Source organism: Halictus rubicundus, chromosome 10, assembly GCF_050948215.1.
Source record: "Halictus rubicundus isolate RS-2024b chromosome 10, iyHalRubi1_principal, whole genome shotgun sequence".
Lineage (NCBI taxonomy): Eukaryota > Metazoa > Arthropoda > Insecta > Hymenoptera > Halictidae > Halictus > Halictus rubicundus.
This window is the reverse complement of record NC_135158.1, coordinates 8,908,843-8,932,614: the sequence shown is the minus strand read 5'-3', so window position 1 is coordinate 8,932,614 and position 23,772 is coordinate 8,908,843. Positions and strand designations below refer to the sequence as shown.

At 43.8% G+C, this 23,772-nt stretch overlaps 1 protein-coding gene and 1 long non-coding RNA gene across 4 annotated transcripts in view; one reads left to right on the top strand and one right to left on the bottom strand.

Moving 5' to 3' along the window:
- The window catches only part of Mub (poly(rC)-binding protein mub), a 237,973-nt gene extending 214,719 nt beyond the window's left edge, over window positions 1-23,254 (top strand). The window contains exon 9 of one of the 3 annotated variants that reach the window (XR_013082880.1): window positions 17,969-23,254. Coding sequence is in view for 1 of the 3 variants with exons in the window: in XM_076794402.1 (XP_076650517.1) it covers window positions 2,499-2,583 (85 nt within the window). In the remaining 2 variants the exon portion in view is untranslated. Of the gene's footprint in view, window positions 1-2,498; window positions 9,228-17,968 lie in introns of those variants that run through there. The other 2 variants (XR_013082879.1, XM_076794402.1) reach the window with 2 other exon arrangements.
- On the bottom strand, window positions 4,050-17,971 carry LOC143357803 (uncharacterized). The gene is made up of 2 exons (XR_013082882.1): window positions 12,663-17,971; window positions 4,050-12,618 (listed from the first exon to the last, which is right to left on the bottom strand). It is a non-coding gene; the product is annotated as an uncharacterized LOC143357803 (long non-coding RNA).
- Window positions 23,255-23,772: the final 518 nt, after the last annotated feature.

The window sequence follows — 23,772 nt, the reverse complement described above, 5'->3', positions numbered from 1 at the left end:
CGTGCATGTTATAAGTCGTACGGCAAGAGCGGAAAGAGACTCTAAAACCGAAAAGATGTAGAGAAAGGGAGAGAGAGAGAGAGAGAGAGAAGATGTATCCATCCAACCAACTTGACCCAGGCTCCTGACCGTCTTTGGTAAGCACCATCCGCTCCTTTGTAGTCCCGTTAATCGACACTTTTCCCAATTTTTTTTTATTTACGATATACCGTTGGCTGTTGTCAAAATTTCATTTTTTTTTTCTTTTTTCACGTTTCAATATACCGTCGATCACCGTTTTATACGACAATATCGTTCTCTCATGTTTCACGTTCGTTTAGCTGTTTTGTTTTCCAATTTTCGAGAAACGAAAGAGTCACGCCTAGATCTCGCGGTGAACTATTGTTTTGGAAAAAAAAAATGGACCAATCATCTAAGTCTCGACCCCCCTCTGGAAATGAGTTTTCCACGTGATCAACAGCCCGTTCGTTGCTGCCCACCGACGATCGGTTTTGCGCGACGAAATTTTCTCCGATCGATCTGCGCGTTTCATTTTTCCAATGCTCGCCCGGCGACGGATTTGCACCGAGATAAATTCGCGGAAGATTTTTGCGCGCGAGCCGAAGTCGGTGGGAGATCGAGAACGACGAAGACCGAGGATCTCCTTCCGTAGATTCGGGGCGCATGTTTAAGAGAGACGCGAAGATCGCAACCCAGTCGCTCGTTTCGAGAACCGTGGTCTCTAATTGGACTCCTAACACGAGTTATCTTATCTGCGCGGAAATCTTCGGGGATCTTTTCGCCGGCACGGTCGGAATTTCATTAACTTTCTCTCGGTTCGAAAGCGGTTATACACGGAATGTTAACGAGGATTAGGAAGAAATTTGCTAACCGATGTAGACCACTGAGCCATTGAAAATTTCTAGAGCTGCACGGTATCTCAAACATAATTTACTTTCGCTAGAGAGAATTCCCCTCTTACTGTAAAAGCCTTGCGATTAATTAGTTGCCTTGTCGGTGCTAGACGTTTTTTCTTTAAATCGAGACAATCGGGACTTTTGCCAGCTACAAAATGACTTCCTCCTAATTTTTTCCATTAGAAATACGTTTCCAAGAGAAAATTTTTTAATAAACTTCTCTAGTAGATATTTCAACGAAACTGGTACGAAATTTAGTGATTGGTTGTTCTAGTGTTAACAAAACGACCAAAAAAAAAAATCGCAACTCAAGTTTTAGGGGTTCGTCAATCATTTTTACTCGTACAGATTTGTCCTCGGTACAGAAATATTGAAATTACTTGTTAATTTACCTCCAGTTTTCAATCAGAAATTACGTCGATCTAGCCGTTCGTTTGCTCAAGATAAAAATGATAAACTGATCGCGGCAGGCCTGAAATTTGCGTAGACGTCGAAGAGTCGTAAATTCCACGCGATCAGCGCAGAATCTACAGTCAAGATTGAACAGTCGTTACGTAAATCGAGTAATTTCCGGATTGCATAAACTCCGTTACAAGGGGAGCCGGCAATTAGAAGACTTTGATGAATCATGAAAGGGGGCTAAATCTAGACTCTCGCATCCGAGGCAGAAGACCGTGGTCTGAGTACTACCGGTATTAACACGGTCCGCGAAACAGTGACCGCTGGAAACGTCGCTTTCGCATAAGAAGCTTAAACTTGTACGCGTCAGGGGTTAATTAACTACAGCCGACACGCGTGACGAAATTGCACGGCTCTAAAAGTCGACGCAATCTCATCAGCAAAGAACCGTGCGGCATTCCGTTCGACGTCCGTGCAATAAACTTCGATTCGAAGCCTCTCTACCCCTACTTAGTCGCGAAACTACCCTCTTTATGTTGTCGGCCTGGTGTCATCGATAAGACCGTGGATTCTGTGCATTTACGTCGAGAAAGATAAAAATTGTCTGCAACGAGAAAGTTAGTTTTCTTTTATAACTCTGGTCAGCTCAGAAGAATATTCCTGAATTCTTCCAATTTATTTACTGTTTAAAATGTCACACACGCAGTTTATCACAGGAACGAGTAAAAATAGTAATAGTAAATATTAGTGAATCCATCTTATTAAAATAATTAACCCTCTCGGGACGAGAATTTTTTAAAGTATAAGAAATATTTTGCTGAATCCGCTAAATTTGTAAGATAGTATGCAAAAAGGAGACTGTGCATTTAGCTTTTGTTATTGAAATGATTAAATTAAGGAATTAAGAAGTTTATTCAAATGTTGCCAATACAATGGCAGTCCTGTTTAACTTGTGTTCCTTATAATCGATGCAGACAGTTCCCATTTTGAAGATCCGCAGTTCAGCATTAGAGTGTTTCCGAGGCTCGCGTAGTTTGCGTGGATTCCGGTTCGAGGAAGCAGATTTGCGGAAGGTATGCGAACGGATGATCGAAACGAGCGATTAGGGTCGCGTCTTCGTGTCGGGGCTCCCTCGGCCAAGCGGAGTTAGGGTATAAAGCATGAGCTGAGCCCGTCTGACAGTCTCGGCCAATTCTGTTTCAGGATATCGCACGAAACGGCGGGAATGCAGATACCCACGTACCACTTCATCCCGCCGGACCACATCGTTAAGTCGCCGATCCACTAATTGTGGTGACACACACGTATGTCGTTGTCGTCGTCGAAAAAAAAGGACGCGGGGCGTCGCGACGCACGCGAAGCTGTCAGTGACATCTGGGGCTGGGCCACGCAATGTGTTCATCCAGCTTGCTAATCGACACACTTGCAAAACAAAAAGCAACAACAACAGAAATCTCTATAGAAAGAAAAAAATATATATATAAACATATATATAACTTCATACATATATATATGTATTATGTATATATATATATATATATGAACACAACGGTGGGAGAGGGAGACACGGTACATACACGCATCGTACGAATAAGAACACACACACACGCTCGTACACGAAAAACAAACATGGAGAAAAAGTATATTATACGTACACACACACACACACATTCATACATTTTGACGAGGGGACGTACACGTTGTCGCGTCGGTAGGACAGATTCGTGTATGAATTAGGAAGGTATTAAGAAACACATACAGATACAAATATACACAAAAAAAAAGGAAAACAGACACAAACTGCAGGGGAGGAAATGCGAAAATTGTGCGCGCGCTCTCCCGTCGCAGAAAACGGGAGAGGTGTAAATACATACACACGTGTGAGGGACGAAAGGAAACGCAGAGAGGATGACAGAGTTAAGGGATTATTATTATATATTTCTCTTTGAGAGAGCGCGCGCGAGAGAGAGAGAGGGAGAGAGAGAGAGAGAGGCGCTCAACACGCGAGAAAAACTCGAGACGAAGAAGGCACGCACGCGCGTACACGGATCCACACTCGAGTGTACAAAACCTGTACAAAAGATATTTAAACAAACAAGCATATACAAACAAACAAACAAAAAATAAATAAACAAATAATAACGATGCTCGCCGCAGCCCGTCCGGGGTTGCTGCCGATTGGTAAAGGGAACAAGCCAAAGATACGTTAGTTTTCATTTTTATATTTAAAACGAGAAAAAAACAAAATGATAACGAGACAGGAGAGAAATACGAGAGGATTATTATAATTATTAATTAATCTTGAATGTGTGAACAAGGACGCTGAATAATATATATTAGGCCGGTTGTTAGCGTTTTTTCTGTCGTACGGGGTCCCGCCGAATTTGCGGACCGTCGCGGCCATCTTGGATCGCCGAAACGTATGCTGGGAAGCGTCCGGGACCTGTTCCCGAACCTGTTCGAATCGGATCCGTCGAAATTCCCGCTTTGCAGGCTGTAGTAGTTGCTAGAATCAATGATTTTAACGACGGCTCGGTAATTTGTAAATACGAGAAGCTCTTGAGCTTCTCTTGTTATATTTTGTTGTTAATTCTGAGGGTAGTAACTTCCCTGTTTTACATTGTTGAACGTCTTTCATATTTGAGGTACTATAAAGAATAGAATATTTTTTTTTATTCGTTGTCTTAGTTAATCTTTAAGGTATTTAAGGCGAGATTGCTGGTTCTCTAAACCAGATTGTTTTTTTTTTATATATATATATTATTCTTTCTTAGACGATTTTGTCGATTTTAACTCTATTTTATTAGCTTTATAAAGGTTTGTTACATTTTTCTAATGTAAAAATTGAATTTCTAGGGACTTTTTTACACTGTCCTTGTTTATAATCAAAAAATTGTAAGCCTACAAGATTAAAATTCATTCTACCGCCATGACGAATGGCTTCGGTAAAATTAACACTTTACCCACCGGAAGCCTATTAGAAGGTTACTCAATAGTATGCCCTATCTGCAAGCTATACTATTCAGAATAGCTTGTTAGTTTATCAGTGAAATCGCTGTCACATTGAGGAACGTATTAAGAAGCCTTCAACGGAGATGAAATCATCGCCGGTAGGTAAAGTGTTAAAAGCGCCATTTTCAAATATTAAACAACAAGCGAGTAACTTGAAATATTGAATCTCGAGTCTCGGTTGGTGCTGCAAACCCCGAATCTTCGTTCTGTATATTAAAGAATCAGAATGTCTCCATTCTCTGCGGAATGGACGAGGAATCGGAGGTGTGGCGGCCATCTTGACTCGAGGAACCGGAAGCGGAGGAACCGCTTCCGAGATTCGAGCTTCAATTCAGCCTCCGCATTGATTTGAGAAATACGAGAATACGTGATTCGCAATTCGAATCGCGCTTTTAATTATTTATCGCTGCAAGGTGTCTCGAGAAGCGAGCTGGAGAGCGCCGCGAGCTGACGTCGACTGCAAAGCGTTCATTTCGGGAGTTGGACGCGAGTCGAAAACGACGCTTCCCATTCCCCGGGGAATGGCGTTCATTCATCGGGGAACCCGTGGAACGTGAAAGACACGGTCTATTCACATCGGCGAATCAGGTTGGCCGCGGAGAGAAAACGAAAGAGAGAGAGAGAGAGAGAGAGAGAGAGAGAGAGAGACAAAGAGAGAATGAAAGAGAGCGAGAGAAACACGGTCCCGTTCGCGCGGAACGCCGCGGGAAAAGTGACAATGAACCGCGCGCGGTAATTACGTAGTTCCGTAGTTTTTGCATGCGAGACTCGATTTCAAAATTGACGGTAAAAAGGGAAGGGGGTTTTCGTTTTCTGAAAAGTGAACCGTTGGAGCGCGCCGCGTCCCGGCTCGCGCGAAAAGCTTTTCGTGCGTTCTCGCGAGCCGGGGCCGAGCTTTTCACGAAACCACGGAGAGAGAAAAAATCAATTTGCGCACGCCAGCGTCGTCTTGGCTCTGGCTAAAAACACGTCCCCTTGGATCATCTTCAAGGGATCGCGGGAACACGATCTCGCGTGATCGAAGCCAGCCGAGCCGTCACTGGGCACGCTCTTCCGTTGAAGAAATAAAGAAAATTATAACGTGGAATATAAATAATGATATATCATATATATATATGATCATAATAAATATATATATATGTATATTTATTATACGACTCGAATAACGGAGAAACAAGTTAGCGGAGAGAATTCGCGACGCTAGGGGCGTGAAAACAAGCCCAGCTTGGAGGCGTTCTCTTCATCAACCTAATTCATCTACATCCTCCTCCGCTTTTTATTCCCATCCCGGTAAGACGTTGTTTCGTAGCCAAGGTAAATTTTGCACCTTCTGTAAGCTGCTGGACAATTACACAAATTAGAAAAATTGAATTTCTATTGAAACAAAGATTACGGAAATAATCTCTGAATAAACTGCTCGTATTAAGAAACGCTCGGAAACATTTTTCTACGATTAGATAAATAATGATTAAACTGTGGATTTTTCAAGTGGGTAGGTTAAATTTAAAATAGTCAAATGATTGAATGAACGTAGGATTTGTCTTCAGACTATTCAAACTACATGTTGAAGCTATTAAAACAAGATCAACAGTCCGTGGGCTTCGTAGCTTCTTATATTTTTCGACTCTCTGTGTTTTCGATATCTGTCATCCTCTTGGAAACTATTACAACTGCATGATGATGGTTACACATTGAACAAAGATTTTCTGCAATTATAGTGTACTATCGATGGACAATTTACTCCTCTGTGCACGTATTCGAACGATACTAACACTCGACTTCCCTTAAGCCTGTTAAAAGTCTCTTTAACGACTACATCAAACGTGAAAGAGTTAAACAATCATTTCGTAAGAAGTTGTTACGCTAGATAAATTTGTTGAATTTCGAACGAAATTTTCCGTCGCTTTTCAATCATTTATTGAGACGTTCTCAGCCGTTCGTCTGTAATCTTACAAAGACAATTGCGAGATTTGAGAGTGAAGCGTTAAGAATAAATTGTCTTCCTATAAGAAGATGTGAGTAAAAATTGAAGACGATGGCCACAAGGAGGAGCTCTTCCTCAGTAATCCAAGAACTTCTTGTTCACAGTTAAAATTCAGTAACTCGCTGTGCTCCAGCAGCTTGTGGACGGTGATTGTATATACATACTATTATATTCGAGCCGATCGTTTTCTCGGTTGATTGTTTGCAGGGTAAGTTCAGTGTCTTCTAGCATCCGCGAGCCAAATTTAGTCTTCGATGGCGGTCCTAGGTTCTCGATCGTTCGGAACGTGTTTCGAACGGGCTCGTCTTTCCTTTTTAGAGACTGTTAGGGCAACGTCAGAGAAACGGCGAATCCAAGACTGTCCGATGGATGATCGCTTCCAATATCTGTGCCAAAAGACGCGCGAAACGGTCGGAGGAGAAAACGCTTTGCCCAGGCGAGCGTTCCACGTGCTTCCATCGATGTTCCGCGCCTTCGAGCGATTCGCGTGCCCCTTCGTTCCGTCGCGTTCTTCGAAAAATTTCGAGAAATCAGAGATCTTCCCCTATCTGTTTCTTTTACAATCATTCTCGGGACTCGGTTTCACCCGAGAAGGTGTAGTCGAGCCAGAACCGCACCGTTTCTTTTAAAATCATTTTCACGTGGGTACTTAGCTCAGCGTCTCGAAGGTGGTTAAGAAAAGTCCCACCATTTCGTTTAAAATCATTTTCGCTTTGGGTCTCGAAGTGTCCAGCGAACAACAGCAAACTGTTGAAAGAAAGAACGACCGGAAGACAGACTCGGCGAAGTTAGCCGTCGTGACACTCCCCATGGCCACTGTTTCACCAGCTGCCTACGTTTTCGTTGGCAATTTATACCGATGACAATGGTTTTCTAGTCATAGGAGATGATCTTAGAGACGCGGATCGGAGGTCTTGCGGCTCGATCGTGAGATTAGACAATTAACTAATCGCTTCGAAATCATGTGCTCGGTCTGCGATGGTTCTTCTTCACGGCCATTTTGTCTTCTCGGCGCGTGCGATTCATTTCGACCCGTGAACTCCGGTCGTTCGAATCGGAGTGTTCGCTTTATTTCGAATCTCCCGCCATCGGGCTGGAAATTAATCGATTGTTTTTAGAAATGGTTGTTCAATTCGTGCTACCGGAAACGCTGAGTTTGTCTCCGCGCTGTTCGCGTCCATCTTGACGCGAAGATTGAAAATTGTTGCGTCGAAGCAATTTTCTTGCTCCGAGAGGAATCTCGACGTTCAAAGTCGTGGCGCTGAAATTTTCTTCTTTATTCACTTTCGTCGTTTCCCTCGATATATCGAAGCGTGCAATATAATGGCGTCGCGCGTTAATCTCATCGTTGCTTCTGTGATCAAGCGCATCGTCTCGTTAAGTTCGCTCAAAATTGCTTCAATCGCGATTCGATCTTGTAAATATTCTATAATCATCTCTCGTTGTACATATTTATTGATTCGTCTCGACATTCATCGATTCTCAACGTTCGTGTTCGTTTCTTTTCTTTTTTTTTTCTTCTTTTTTTCGTCTTAATTTCTATTTATTGCGCGTTCCGTCGATCGTTGATCGAACGCCATCTTGTTTTCATCTTTGTATCCCTTTTTTTCTTCATTGTTTCCGATTTGCTCGAAAAAGAATTCAATGGGTTGTGTTCGATCGTCTGCCCGGATGAGCTTCCAATTCGACGAAAAACGAAAGGCGACGCCTATTAATCTCGCGAGCTAATTAATCGCCGGCGGATAATTATTTATACATGCGTAGGAATATATTCGCGTTTCTATTTCTATACATATATATATATATATATATATATATATATATATATATATATAAATATAAAAATATATATATATACACATACACATAATATACGTGAAACTATATATTGTGGGGATTATTTTTGTCGCAGATTTTTACAAAAATGTGTAACATTCGCTAGCCTCTGTTCCTTCCTGACAAATTTCATAAATTCCTCTCTTCCCGATTCTTTAATATCAATTCTCGCAGACTCGTTCTCTCTCTCTCTCTCTCTCTCTCTCTCTCTCTCCTAAAATTTCCCAGGGTTCCCTAAAAAAATCCAAAGCAATGGAATCTAGCACTATCAAAACCGTCAACTCTGTGCCAAAACACTCTTCGTTCACAATGGCTGTCCAATTTGTTAAATCCCCACGATATATAGCGTTCTTTTCTTTCTTTTTTATTTACAGATCGCTAGGTACACGATTCGTTTGTTCTCTCTTTTCTTTTTATATGCTAACTTAAGTGCTAACTTATTTGTACTGTTATATTATTTATGATATAATTTAAATGGTTGCGACGACGATGAAAATAGAAGAGAAGATGGAGGAAAACATAAAAAAAAAAAATAGAAAGTATGAAACAAAAAGAAGCTTGATTACGTTGCCGTTTCTTTACGAAGCATTTCTCTCTTTTCTCACCCATCCAGACAAAATTCGACGGAACAAAAGAAGCGCGGCGGGGGGGGAAAAAAAGAAAAAGAGGCGAAACGAGCATACTCTTCGCGCGCGCGCGCGCCCCCGCTCCCTTGAGAAACCGCAGGATCTTCTCGTTGTCCTCTTGGTCTACGTCATGAAGCTCGGCATCATGAATTCTTCGCGTCTCCGTTCTTCATTCGCAACCCTCCTCGCTCCCCCCGCCCCCACCCCCATAACTACCACCACTTCGCCCCTCCGCTCTCTAATTATCGCACGATAACGACGTAACACGTTGTAAAAACGTTACAACAACAACCACAAAAAAAAAACTAATAAAAGTCGAGGAAAACCAAAGGAAACGAAGTTTAAACGTGACCGGAAACGACGTCGCCTGTCGTCGTCGTCGTCGTCGTCGTCGTCATTCGAGAAGCTAGCCTTTGCTTGTACAGTGATGCGAAAAAGTACGGGAAAGAAAACAGAAAAGACGAAAAAAATAAACGCGGAGCGAAACGAAACGAAACGAAACAGAAACGATGACGGAAACGTCAGAGGTGTCGGGAGGTTTCGAATGAAAGAGAGGGGAAAAGGAAAAAAAAATGAAAACACACACTCACACACGTAAGTTAATCTAATTAGCGAGAGACGCTGTATGATTGTGTATATCAACAATAAATAATTGCTGTGATTAGAATCGATTATTAGTAAGTAGTTAAGGACAATTTTTAAAGCACATCGCGGAGAAAAACCGGGGAGAGAGATAGATCGGTGTTCGCGAGTGTGTGCGTGTGTGTGTGATTGCGTACGCGTGCGTGTGGTCGAGAGTGAATGTGACCAGAGAGAAAGAGAAAGAGAGTGTGAGTGAGAGAAAGAGACAAAGAAGAGAACCGTGAGAAAATGGAAGAAACAATAGACAAAAAACCGAAAAGACTGTGTGCCAGAGAGGGAGAGAAAGGGTGAGGAAAAAAATAGAACTTAATCGCGTTAGAGGAGACTTCAAGAAGATTTTCCTTTTTTTTTCCTTGTTCTTTTACGTTGTTATTAATGATACGATGAAATCATGTGCGTGCGCGCGTGCGTGTAATCCTCCTCGATCGTCGAGAAGCTTCTTCGGAAGCCCCGTGGTCCTGGACGATCGCGTGTTTTCGAGACCTGTTAGGCTCGTTCTACGCGGAGAATTGTCACCGGGAGCCGATTGCCGCGCGCGTATACGTTGACGTTGACAGACACGCGTGTGCTCTCCTACACTGACCTGCAAATGGCTTCTGCGCGACACTCTCGATCACGGTTACTATCTAGTACCACAATGTTAGAGGCTGAAAGTCAATGTCACGAGCTGAAAGTCTCGAGCAACATCTTGGAGAAAAATGGGGAAAACATTCTTTGAAAATATTCCAAAATATTTTGAGATCCCACGAAATCGAAGTAACCAATGTAAAGCCAAAATTGATCGAACCCTGGCTGCTAGATCTCTTGCTTCCTGAAAATGCTGATCAAATTTGCTCGAACCCGTCAAATTAATTGATCAAAGAATAGTCACCGCGTCAAGGGCAACTGATACAGCTTTATGCTAGGTGACGCTACACACGCTCGCCGCCGTTTTCACAATGGCAGCGAGAAACAACGTCGAAACATTTCCGGAGGTAAATTAGAAGGAGACCACGCCTGAGAGATCATAGGGGTCATAAGAGTTGATCGTCCAATGGACGCACGAGGGTTGGAGAGCACACGGTTTGTCGTCCAGCAGGGAAGTTTCGTCGCGGGTAAAATGTGGGTGACCAATTAGCCGCCACCTCCCCTCCCCTCCCCGTGTTCCGAGCAAAATCCCCCAGCAAAACTTTTCGGTTTCTCGATGCTCCCAAGTGGAGAACGGTGGTCGGTGCGAGCATTAATTCGTTTCTTCTCGTCTCTCGTCGCAGTGTCTATATTCTCCGAAGGCAACGGAATGTCGTCACTGCCCACCGAGCTTCGAACCAACCGCGAAACCCACCGAAGAATCATCGTACATCATCCTCTTCCCCTCGTCCCCCCTTCATCATCTCTGGATCATCACGGATCACACCCATCCTCTTCCAACGAATCCCCGAAGCATATCCGATGACACATATGACTAGGCTATACGAATAATTAATCTCTCTTTTTGCTACTAATAAGCAAGCTCATATTTATCCGGCGTGTATTGTCACTCTCGAATAGAGGTCAAACGAATTGTATACTTGTTCGGGACGTCTCTGTCCCGTAGATACTTCGATCAGTCGACTCTTCGTAGTGTGTCTAGTAAAGGTCTGTCGTCTTATCCAGTGTAATTTGTTTCGTGTTTAAAGAAGAAAAGCAAAAAAAAAAAAAAAGAAAACGAACTAACAAAAAAAAAAAAAACCAACGGCGAAAGGGAGCCGCGTCAGAGGGATCGGCTGATCGACGAGGATCTTCTGTTGCGGGTACACACCGTGCGAGATCATTCGCTTGAGCTACGACGAGCTTCCGGCGGTCGTTCCAGGAACAATTCGCGAACATCGGTTGGCGAGTTTCGACACTATTGTACTCCGGTGTAGCCATCCGGAGTTGAGATCGACCCTGGAGCAGTTTAATGGCCGGCGACGGACCATCTGGCGCAGGAGGTTCGAGCACACAACGTCGCTCCCTGATTCGGTATTTAATACTTTTGTATAGCCGTTCGAGATCCATAAAATATCCCCCGAAATCGTAGACAATTCGTAGCACTTTTCTACTTGGATCGTAACCTGTTCGAGGCTTTGCCTACTTGATATAGAGTTCTACGAAGCTCGCGAGATCACCGAAGTTTTGTATAACGTTCTCCCGGAGATCAACTAGAATCGCGGTGACTTGTTATTCAGAATAGCTATCTTGAAGAGATCCACGTTCGGTCCGAGGACCAGGATGTCCCAATGGGATCGATGTTCGATCGTAGCACGCCGTGTACCCGCAACTCAATTCTGCTCCTTTTCACGATCGCAACGGTGTTCGAGCGTAAACTGCAAGCGGCTCGATTCGAGAGGAACGTCGACCACGTTTTTGGTTCCCCGATCGGCAGGGGAGTTCCGAGATCCGATCACCCCATCCCCCAACCCCCTTTCGTCTCGTCATTTGCCCTGAAACGAAATTTATTGAGAAGCGAGGACGTTGCGCGCGTCAACGTCGATAGGAACGCAATCGTATTGTTGTGGCGTAGAGCAATCTGTTAGTGCAGGGGCCTTATCCTTACTGCGCGGGCCTCGGCCAGGATCCGAATTGCATTTTGCGCGGCACCCTGGGTTCCGTTCGAACGCGGCCGCTTGATGATATATTTTTCGAAATTGTCCGCCCCTTTCCACGGGACACGTGGCAAGTTCGCCGGTTCCTTCAGATTTTTCTGGAGAAACGGAAATCGTGAAGCTACAATCGAAAGGAATCTTGGCTAGAACGTGTAGATAAGGACAGCGTTGAACAACCTCGTCGAAGAACAGTATTCCAGTTCTCGAAGGGAGCCACGGCTAACGCGGCTGAAGAGTAACGAAAATGCGAAATGCGAACAAGTATTAAGAGACAAGATTCTCACTCCGGGGAGAGGATCCGGTAGACCTGTAGACAATATTCATCGTGCGATAGAGTAGAACATACACACGCTGTCTGAATCTACTCGTTTCTGTTCTTCGAACGCTATCAGCGTCCGTGAACGAGAGTGTACATCCACAGAAATGAAGGGGTAGATTCAAGATCAGAGAACATGGAATTCTAACGCTGAAGAGAAACCAGGCGAATAACATTCACGCACAATTTCCCCTCGTTAGCGTCGCGTCGTCCAGGACACTATCGAGTAGAATATTCGCTATCGGTTGGCAGCTCGGTGTCACCTGGCAAAAGAACAGTTGGGTCGGGAAGAAGCTTACAATCTCTGTAGGTTGCATAGTTCTGGTTGTTGAGGTCGTATATATCGACCTTTAGGTCCCTTTGATCAAAGGGATCTATAATTGCAATCTACAATCCTCACGACCCGGAACCATCAGGCCAGAGACTTTCGACTCGGTACTGTCAAGAGCAGCTTGCCTTCTACAAGCTATCCTTGCCTGTCGAGCTTCCGAGAGACACTCCTCGTCATCTTCTTCTTTCGACTCGTGTGTTCAACAAAGAATTGATCCACTTCCTTCCGGAGTTACTTCGGACATAACCTAGGGCAACAACAGGTCAACACTTTGAAGGATACGTGTATACCTCTGTCTCTGTTTGGCCTCTTCAGTATAACGTGTTACTATCTTCGTCGGGTCTCTTCTTATCAGTTGGACGTGGCGATGCAGATAGTAGGCCAGCCCTCCCGAAGAACGTGCAGATCCACGTCGAACAGAGAATGGCGAGTCAAGAGTAACGAGAAGCTCTTCTACAATTCTAACGTCCTTCGTCTGAAGGAACACTTCCACGTGCGTTGTCACCTGTATTGTTCAATCGGGACTCTACATCGTCCTGATCGCTTAGGTGGACTGGAGCGAAATAATAGCGCGAGAGCGCTGTTCGACGCTAACGAGGAAAGACTGTACTCGCAAACGTAGACGACAGAAGGGAACAATTTCAGTTTTAGAGAACATCAACGTTAATCGAACCGTAGCCACCATTCAGGCAAGCATCCGAAAGAAACTCGCAAAGCGTTTCAACATGGCGGCCGACGGAACCCGCGTGTTCAATTAATTCGCGACGGATCCTGATCGAGCGCCCAACCTTACCGTAACGCAAGGCAATCAGCTAAGAAATAACTTAGTTTTTATAGGATATTGAGCACGCGCTCTACTCCGGCGGGGCGCGAAAATTAAGGGCAAGACCTTTTTGTTCTCGTCCGAAGGGCGCGTGGGAAAAAAAAGGGTCGAGCGCGATCGGGCGGACGCCTGAGATTCTCAACGGCATATTTTTCTGTAACGATTGAGAGAAAGCGAGAGAGAGAGAGAGAGAGAGAGAGAACGAGCGAAAGAGAAAGAACAATTTACAATGGAACCGATAATAATACCGAGGGACTAAAGAGAATCTCGATTGCGTACGTGTACGCTTGGGATAATCGAATCGCAGAGTAGCATGGATGCGCGCGAGAATCATACTGTAGCCCAATTTCGTTTCTCGGTTTTTCCGTTGTTACGTGTGCCAAAACGAGATCGAACGAGGATCGAACGACCGAGGATCGCGGGGAAAAATCGTCCAAGCGGGCGGCTCAACTTTCGTGCCAAGCTTAGGTAAATTTTCGCGGACTGAAACGTCACGTGTGCCAAATCGTCGCCGCTTGCGCGGCCGTTTACGAGTTATTAACAAAAGACGCTCCGCCGGTTTCTCGTGTGCCGACCTCAGGTTCTTCTGCTTGGAGACCCGTTCAGAAAAGTTCTGCGGAGAGTCGACTCCTCCGATACAGATCCCTCGGGACTCGCGAACAACCGATCGCGAGAACACGAGAAATCGGTCAGAAGAGAGCGCGTGTCGGATACGAACGTACGAAATGTCCTTTTCTTTTTATTTGACTTTATTTTCTTTTCTTTTTCTTTCTCGTAGAATTAAGTCGGACGACTTTAGGCGGTATCCTAGCGGTAAATTTTTACGGACTTTTAGTGGTATTTGCTAATTTAACAGCGGAACAGGCTCGACAAGCAATAAATATTTATACGATGTACTTTAACGCTGCTTCCGATACGATCAAGACACGATCGAACGAGGAAAAGTGTTCGGGGTTTGGGAACTTCGTTTGGGGGAGTGTTCGCGCCATTTTCTGCATTCACATTCGCCGTGATTTTCGTTACCTGTCGATAGGACGTAAAACGTAGACGACAAGAGAGGATTTCATGCTTCTTCGTCTCGCTGGCAAAGAGAAATGATTAAAAACAAAAACGAGGTCAGAAGATGGCCGATCTCCTGGTCGAATTCTCGGGAGGATTTTAAGTGCCAAATTGATCTCTACGAAATTCCTGAGTTTCGAAAGAATTTCTCCCGGGGCGGGGGGGGGGGCGGAGGAGACGATTTGGAGCAAAGGGTGTTAGGACATTTCGTACGTAATCGAGCGAACGAACACAAGCAAGGAAATCGCGTTCTCAACGGCAGTTCCGATTCGTACGTAGAATTAAGAACGCCTCGTTGGGCACGGGAGACAGGGATTATAGAAAAATGTACGATAGCACGAGCTCTCTCGGAAGCGCAGCGAGCTTCGTCGATGCTCGCGATCCGTTCGAAAGATCGTCGAAGCGTTATCCAGAAGATAACGGGGCGGCCCGCTTCCGTTTACGAAAGCCAATATGTACACGCAAACACGACACTCACTTCCAACCCGTTCGTGGGATTTCCTGCCCTTACCCTTTTGTTCTTCCAATTCGCGTCGATTGTTGCACCGCTGTTCGCGGCGAACGCGTCGAACGGTACGATCCGCGATAAACAAACGATTCGATTGAGATCGGACGTCTAAGGCTGGGATGGTTTGCATATCTTGGTGCATATCATGCTTCGAAAACGGCGGACTGCTGTGGTTGGAAGAAAAAATGTTCGATTTTAGCTGTTCATTCGTCTCCTTTCGTCGCTGAAGAATTCAGCGGTGTCCGAGACGAAAGTTAGGGCGAAGAGGGTCGCATATTTTCAGAAGTTTATTGAAAATCTTGTTTTCTCTATTACTCTATTAATCTTCTCTATTTATTAATATCGAACTGTTCGGAGGACTCTGGAAATTCATTTTAATGGAGGCTTCTGTCAGTACAAGATTCATCCCGAAATCTCCAGACGTTTGGAAGCCTTTTTTTTTATTGATAATCTCACTAGATCGGCTCCCATTAGTTCATCGGTGCGTACTTGCAAGAACCTAAAGGCTGAGAGACTTAATAGAGGAATTGTATCAAACGGAGAGCCATTTTGGAAGCGTTACGAGCAGCCATTTTGCCGCACTACCATCAGAGCCATCTTTCCAGTCTCGCGCAGTACAAAGAGTCTCTATCGGAATGAAGGAAATGTTTGAAGTAAAATTTAGTGCACATAAAACAAACTTCTGAACATGCTCGATTCTGTGGTTGCACAAGAAATGAATCTCGAGTGACTAGATTGGTCCAACCACGGACAGTGTTCTCGTATAGTAAGAACAAAATTCCAGATCTCATATAGTTTTTCGACGTATTTTTACTACTCTATAGCGAGTCCTGACATATCTGTTCTCCAAACGCTGCTCGGAACAATTAGAAACTCTCCCCGGATTTAAGAACTAGTTCTTGATAGTTAACAGGGTATTTACTGGCGAACGTTCGAACATTCACTTCGTGCGGGTAATGCCACCGAAGATATTTTTCATCGATTCGACGAGCCACTGATTGTTTTGAGCAGCGGTCTCTAGAATTAGTAGTTAAACCGCGGATGTTCGTGCGAATGTTTACGCATATACGAAAAGAAATTAGACCGGTTTTGAACTCCTAGGAGCTTCGTGGTTTTCGGTAACGACGTGCCTAAAAATCTTTCAACTTTTAGGCAGAAATTCGTGAACATCCGCGGCGTAGATGTAGTGTGGATGCTCCCGAAGCCGGAAACGCGAGAAGGTTTCGATCGATTTCGGAGTTCGCTGTCGCGGATCGTGTCCGACGTGTTGTTCTACGCCGCCACTTCCGGTCAGTCTTCGAGAGATTCATGGATCCTCGTACCGTCGAGGACGACGTCCCATCCGAAAACTCAGATCCGATCATGTCTTCAACCACGTTGTACACATCAGCAACCCGTTTTCCCCCTCTTCTTCATCGACGAGGTGTCTTTCTTTTTCCGTATCTTCCTCGGCCGATAACGACTTATGTTGAAAAGCCTTTACGAAAACAGGGTCATAAATACTTACGTGTAATACGAGTATTTTAAATTTTTATCGCGGTTAACGAAAATAAAAAAAAAGTGCGAAGATAAGAAAAAAAAACGTGGAGATAAATAGAGGCGAGCGATAAGGAAAAAAAAATGAAGTAAACGTGAAACAAAGCGATGCGTAGTGTGCGATGCGAACGGTGAACAAACGAAAAAAAACTGACTAAGGAGAAAAATGCGAATAGAAATTTTTACAAAAAAAAAACAAAGAGAGAAAGAGAAAGATGTGAAAGGAGAAATGCGTAGAGAGAGAGAGAGAGAGAGAGAGAGAGAACGTCGCGACTGCGTCTTTCAGAAAAGCGTTTCGTCGGGTAAGAGAGCGAAAAGCATCGCTTTTTATAACGTGTTGCTGCGAAGTATATAATAATTGTATGTATATGTGCGCATAGGGGCTGCCATACACTGTATAGTATGTGCGGACACGATTACGCGAGGTCTGCGAGCACAGGGAATTAGGGTGAGTTTCTCGATCGCGGAATCAACGCGAATCGTCGATCGTCGCGAGGGAATCGATCGAACAATTCGGGATCCATTAAGACCGACCATGATGATCCATGATTTCGGGCTCCCCCGAGGGCAGTGTACAGCCCTCGGACATGCCATAATTGACCGTGAATTTTTCATTCGGAATTCCACCGGCCTCGATCGAACCTAATCGACCCGAGGATGTTTTATTCCGACTCGATTTCCATGACACGGGTACTTTTAGACACGAGGTCGATTGATTCTTCATTGGAGACCTACATTCGGTAAACACAATGATTCACATTGTTGTTAGTCGTTTTTTAGGCTGTTTCAGTGATCATTTCAATGCTGAGATTTACATGTTGAGCGTAAGCTTCGTTTGGTTAGGATTCAAGCAGACGCCATTTTGCGGGTCGGTTTCTCGGATGAGTATTTCGTTCTCGAAGAGCTATTAAAATATTCTGCAAGTATTAATGTAGAGATTGTGTACAATCTTCATCTTCAATTGGGATTTAAATTGATCGTAGGAAAGAAGTAGTACATTCAAGAAGAAAAATGGCGTCAGACAATTTTTCTTTCAAGAATGTAGCTGACAGTCACCTAGTTATTAATTGAACTTCCTAAAACAATCTTAAATTCATACGAAATTCAAGGCTAAAATTCTCTAGAATCTTTCTTTAAAAAATCGCTGAGGAAGGTCGTACAACATGATGGAACACACAGTTCGAAATTACTTTTAAATATACAACGGCTGAACTGCGTAGCAATGCTCTATGGCTACGAATTAGAAACCGCGAATTAGAAACCATTCTATAATATTTCTGCGAAGACTATAAACGCTCGGCGAAGAATGGACTCTCGGCGAAAGATCGAGGGATTGCCTCGCGATGGATCGACATGATATTATTCCAGGGTAACGTTTTGTACGAGAAAGAAAGAAGGAAATTGAGACAAGGGAGAAAAATAACCGCGTACTCCTCGGAGACAAATACGTAAGTTAGGATCGCAGGAGAGTATGGTATTAAAATAAAGAGGGACACGAGCCTTTCTTAGGGAGTCGCAGGATGATACGAGCAAGCATGGTTGGGTAACAGGAAAAGGGGACAGCTGTTATGGGACGACAGCGCATACGGTGTCGGGCGTGTGCGTGTTTGCTCGAGAGACACTGTCGCCGGTCGCGGACAATTTTTCCCGTGTCAGTGAACGCTTCTCCCCGGTTGTTATCCCAACAGGAAATGATCAAAGGAAACCGGGAAGAATCGCGAGAGACGCCGAGGGAACGGCTAGAAGGTGCCCAAGGAAGGGATGAAAACTGTTCGCGACTCATGCGAACGATGTGTTTCCGCGACGCTTGTCATACGCGCGATACTGTGCATACGCATATATACATATAGAGGCATATGTGTATATATAAAAATGATATACAATTACCGTAAGTGTATAAGAGATATAATTTATATAGCTGTATTCTACGTCATCAGTACATGTAGGACAGGCTTGCGAGTGTTCACATGTGATCGTCTCAGCCGGCGTGAGAGTGCTTTAAACGTAGAGACTGCGTGAGTATGTGTCTGTGTGTGAGAGAGAGAGAGAGAGAGAGAGAGAGATAACGTATATATATAAATATATATAAAGAAAGAAAGAGGAAAATACAAAGGTGTATCATATATATATTATATATATATATATATACATATATAATAATATATATATTGGTATATACATATATATATTAGTATATATAACGAAGTAGATAGATTACAGAAAGAGGGAGAGAGAAAGAGAGAAAAAAATACGCTATATCTTGTAGTCGACGTTACACATATCTTTCGAACACACACGTTCATTTGAGAGCATGACACGCCGTGGGGCACAGTGATGGCCGATTTTTCATGTCAAGGTGTCACTGACCTACACGATCGGTCACGACCAGTCGTCACGGTAGCAGGCAAGGTGTGTAGACCCGTGAACGACGCACAGGTAAACCCTGGTCCAAAGTCAGTCTACATATCAGACTCTAGTTAGCTCCTCTTCTCATGGTTTTTCATCCCGATATTGTGTAATTTCTCGGTCCGCGACCGGTCTCGTCGCAGCTCCATTTCGAACGCTCGGAACTGGAGGAACGAGCTCCCTTGGATCGTCCTTCGATCTCTCCCCCCGATCTTCCAGGTGATCTCGCGTCGACACAGGTCACTCGATTCGATCGATATTTTTCTGTCCATCGATGGACCAATATCGGCTTCGCGACCTTTCTGCATCCCGTGGAGGATGATACATCCCGGTGACGAAAAATTGTTCGGTGTACCCCGGGATCCAGGGGATCGAGGGGATCCAGCGTGCCGACTCGAGATCTCTGAACACCCAGCTTCCCTCCTCCTGTACTCCCTAGAAACTAGAGTATTCGTATCGCCAGTTACTGCTGCTAACGCTACTATTTACCGCTAACCAACCGCAATTATAATCGCCATTAATACTGCTAACTGCATCGCCCCGTTATCTGGCAGCCGTGCAGCTGTCGAGAACGAATGGTCAGTCCTCGATCGACCATATCCGTGTCCGGCAACCCTGAGGATCGAAACGAACCATTGTTAACACGGGCATAACGAGAGAGAGAGAGAGAGAGAGAGAGAGAGAGAGAGAGAGGCCAGACTCTTTCGAAAGAGGACATCGTTCCGTTTTGCTTTCGCTCTTCTTCCATAATCCAACCCGTCGCCGTTGTCGCTCTCGATCGTGTGCGCTGGGAGGAAGTTTTTAACACCTGTCCATCGGTTTTCCATAACCGATACGCAATCACTCGGGACAGGGAAATCACATCTATACATAGACTGGACTATAAATTGTTTTTATCGATTTTCTGCTCGCCGAGAATCATTGTATTCTCTTCGGATCGAACTTAACCCTCTTACGCTCCTCAGAAATAATCGCATCGAAGACCCCCGATACCCATTTTTGCTCCACAAATTATGTTTCGTTTGTAGCGTGACGGTTTAACCCCCTGAGCGAGCTAATGGGGTCAATATGGCGCCACTCAAATCTATGCTAATCATTATTTGATGCGTAACTATTAATAATTTAGCTATTTGTGGATTTAGATGAAATCCGCCACGTTTGTATTTACCGTTCCGACGGAGATTAAAATGTTAAACATAGTTGAGTTGCATCACTGCATTTTTAAAGTACATTTTGAAGGTCCGCTTAAGGGTTGACGAAATCAACCGTTTTACGGTGTGCAAGAATAGCGAACGGGGAAGTTTCACCCTGAGGAGTGTACGAGGGTTTAATTTAGTGAAAAGAGTTTGAAGTTCGAGTTAAGTGTCAAAACGATTTTCGTTTTACGATTTCGAAGTCTGTTCATTGAAATATGTTCAGTGAACGGAAATGTTTCCTGAACATGTTTGTGATTAGCAGCGTTCGAATACAACGCGTTTAGCAAATATTCGGTAGATTGTTTTATTCGGTAAGAAAAACCATTGTTTGCAAGTTTCTCTTTTTAAATAGATTTCGCGATTTTGATTTCTTTTCGTTTCGAGAGACGGGACCCGTCGTCGACCACCGTAGATCGTACACTGCGCGAGGAACGTTTGAACAAACGACTATTTCGTTGCACCTGGTCGCGACAAACGGTCGAGGATCGATTCCCGGTATGATCGAGACGATCGCCAGACTGTTTGCCGTTATCCACATTTCACGTTCGGTTGATGTCAGATACTCAGCGATTCGCTGCATGTATGTAAAAGAGGAAAGAACGAAGAAATAAGAGACGTGCAGGTGAAGGACGCGCATCCACACGCAGAGACAGACACACGACCAGAACAAAAGAAAAGAGAAAAAAAACGTTGTAATTTTTAATCGTCAGTGTTACTTGAATGTTAGCTAAAGCTACCGTACGACGATTATTCGTTCCGACAGGTATAATTACGGAATATATAATACACGTATTATAAGGAGTACATATAATATGTATATTATGTATCGTATAGAGGGATCATATAGCCCGAACAACAGTTATCCACGACCAAAAAGTGCCGAAACATTGGCGGGAAATGTCGAGAGAAAATGGGCGAGAGGAAACATAACTCGCGTCACATTTCCGAGATTGTTTGGCACGCACGATCGAGAAATAGTCGAAAGCTGCGGTCGTGCGTGTTTCAGAGGACACGAGGACACACAACAGAAGCACGGATGATACAGACTCTCATACACACTGACACACATGCGTACACGGTATTGTCTCTCTATAATCGCGCCATTCACGATCAGACTATAACGAGAGCAGATCCGATTCCATGATTCCATCTGGTTTTGTGCTGCCAACCCTTTCAGTCGACAGTCAATGCTCGCCTGATAGCAAGGTGGTCTCGACAAGGTCGATAGGGTGTGATTGTAGGGAGGGAATACTGTACGTGCACAGGGTGTCCCGGAATTCGCATAAATCGCAGCCCCACGTCTACGGATGAAAATGAGAAATATCAAACTTGGGCTCCGCGAATGATCTATCGGCAAAATTGGTACTGTACGTGTAGCGTGTTCGTGCGTTCGAACGTAAAAGAACACAATGAAACGCGAAGTTAACGAATACTTTTCGAGCCCTTAGTTTCATTTTCAATCTTTTCAAATTGTTCGAACTAAGTTGGCCTGTTTGAAGTTTGTTATTTATACAATTCTCTATGGTCCCGTGAAATTCACAGAGCTGGCCGTTTTTAAATTCAATAAACCTTTATTATCTGCATAAATTGTATACATTAAGTTATTACGTTTATCATGTGCAAGTAAGGGTTAACAGAGGACAATAGAAAATTTGAAGAAGGATTAACCGAACAGGCTGAACAACATTAAAATTTGTGTTTCTTGGTATAATCCGAGATCAATCAATTTCCGAGATTTGCCAAACGAGGCAAATGGTTCTGTTAAAAATTAATTTCGCGCATGGACACCTGGCCATCGATATTTGCCGATGGAATGATCGACGAGCCTTCGTCTGCCAGACATTTCGCTGGTTTTTGTTCGCGGAACGTGTTCACACGACTCGGACAGGTCCGGGACACCCAGTGCACGAGAACAGTAGGCATGTCCAATTGGGGCCTTCGCGAGCAAGAGCGTTCTTAGATCGAGAGGATCGTCAAGAGCGAAACCCGTGGAAGAGGTTGGACCGAGTGGTCCAGTCTCGCGCGAGATCCATTCACGGATCACCCTAACCGGCGGGCTCTTGAACGCCATGATCCCTGTTGATCGTTGTTTCGCTCTTCGCTCGCCGAAAACAGCTCTCTAGAGCAACACGTTGGACCTGCCTGTTACCTATACAGGAACAAGAGAAATGGGCAAAGGAGAGTTTTTTTCGTAATCATTAAAACAGCGAAGCAGCTGCACCTCTTTTTTTATTCTCACACGCACTCACACCACACTGATGATCTTCAATCGACATTCTTTTTTAGCGGTCAGAGAGAGAGAGAGAGAGAGAGAGAGAGAGAGAATGAGAGAGAGTGAGCTGGAGAAAAAGAGAAAGAGCGTAAGAGAGAGAGTGAGTGAGAGGAGAGAGAGAGAGAGAGAGAGAGAGAGAAAGAAAGAGAAAGAGAAGAAGAGAGGGATCGCGGATTTTACCACCGCTCGAATAGAGATTTAATGTTTGTAAGGGCAATAACGATTGTAAATTTTTCAAGTACACTTGTATTTGAATGTGTAAGTTGCATAAAAAAGACAGATTTTTTAGATATTGCACTATAATATTTATTATTCTAAGGTAAACGAGAGACAGGGTCGCGATTCGCCGCGCTCGCGAAATACCTCGCCCGCGCTATAATAAAACATGAACCCTGACGGTTCTCGGCCTCGATCGCGTGCTAGATCCTGCGAAGATCGGACACGGACGGGATCAACGGCAAAAACGGGATTCTAGAATCGCCGGTTTTCGCGAAGCGTTTTCATTTTGGATTCTCCCATCCTCAAGGGCGAGAAAATAATGATTGTTCTCTCGCATCGCAGCGATCGACGCCCACGAGTCGCAAGCGCGGCCGCTTCGCGGCGATCATTGATTAATATTAATTAATAAACAGGCAAAGCGAACGCATTGTTCTTTCCAATAAAAGAAGAAGAAAGATTTTTAGTGTTTACACTACAATTGATAAACGATTCTATTATTACATAATATTATATTAATAACAATATTATTACTGTAATGTTTGTTTTTGGTTATTAAAGTGTGTATATAGCAATATATTCTAGAAATCGTCTCAATTATCGAATTACTTTCACCCGTCCACCCTCTTTCCATGTTGATCATCTTCAATCGTAGAAATCACTGCAAATGACAGTCTTACAGATGGCATGTGACCAATTAAGGGCTGGTGGAAAATTGTTAAATGCATATAATCTACGTAGTTTAAGCGAAATGCAATTCTTTCGAATTAATTATTTTATAGTCATACTGTGGACTCGCGAGCTATATTCATTAAAAAAAAATAAAAAATAGCAGGATAACAGTTTCGTTTATATTGAATTAACTTATATAAAGAATTAGTCAGTAGGTTTTATATGTTTTTTTATTAAAAATGAATTCATCGAAAACTTTGAAAAACTACTGAAAAAGGGTAAGGAAGAATTTTAAAAATATTTTTAATATTTTAACTATTCTGCAGTGCCATCTACGACTAAATGCCCAAGCTATTCGCCGATTGGTTCAACATTCGCCTGATTAGATGGCGCCACCACGACGTTAAGATTGTTTACCTTGTTAATAAATTAAATAACG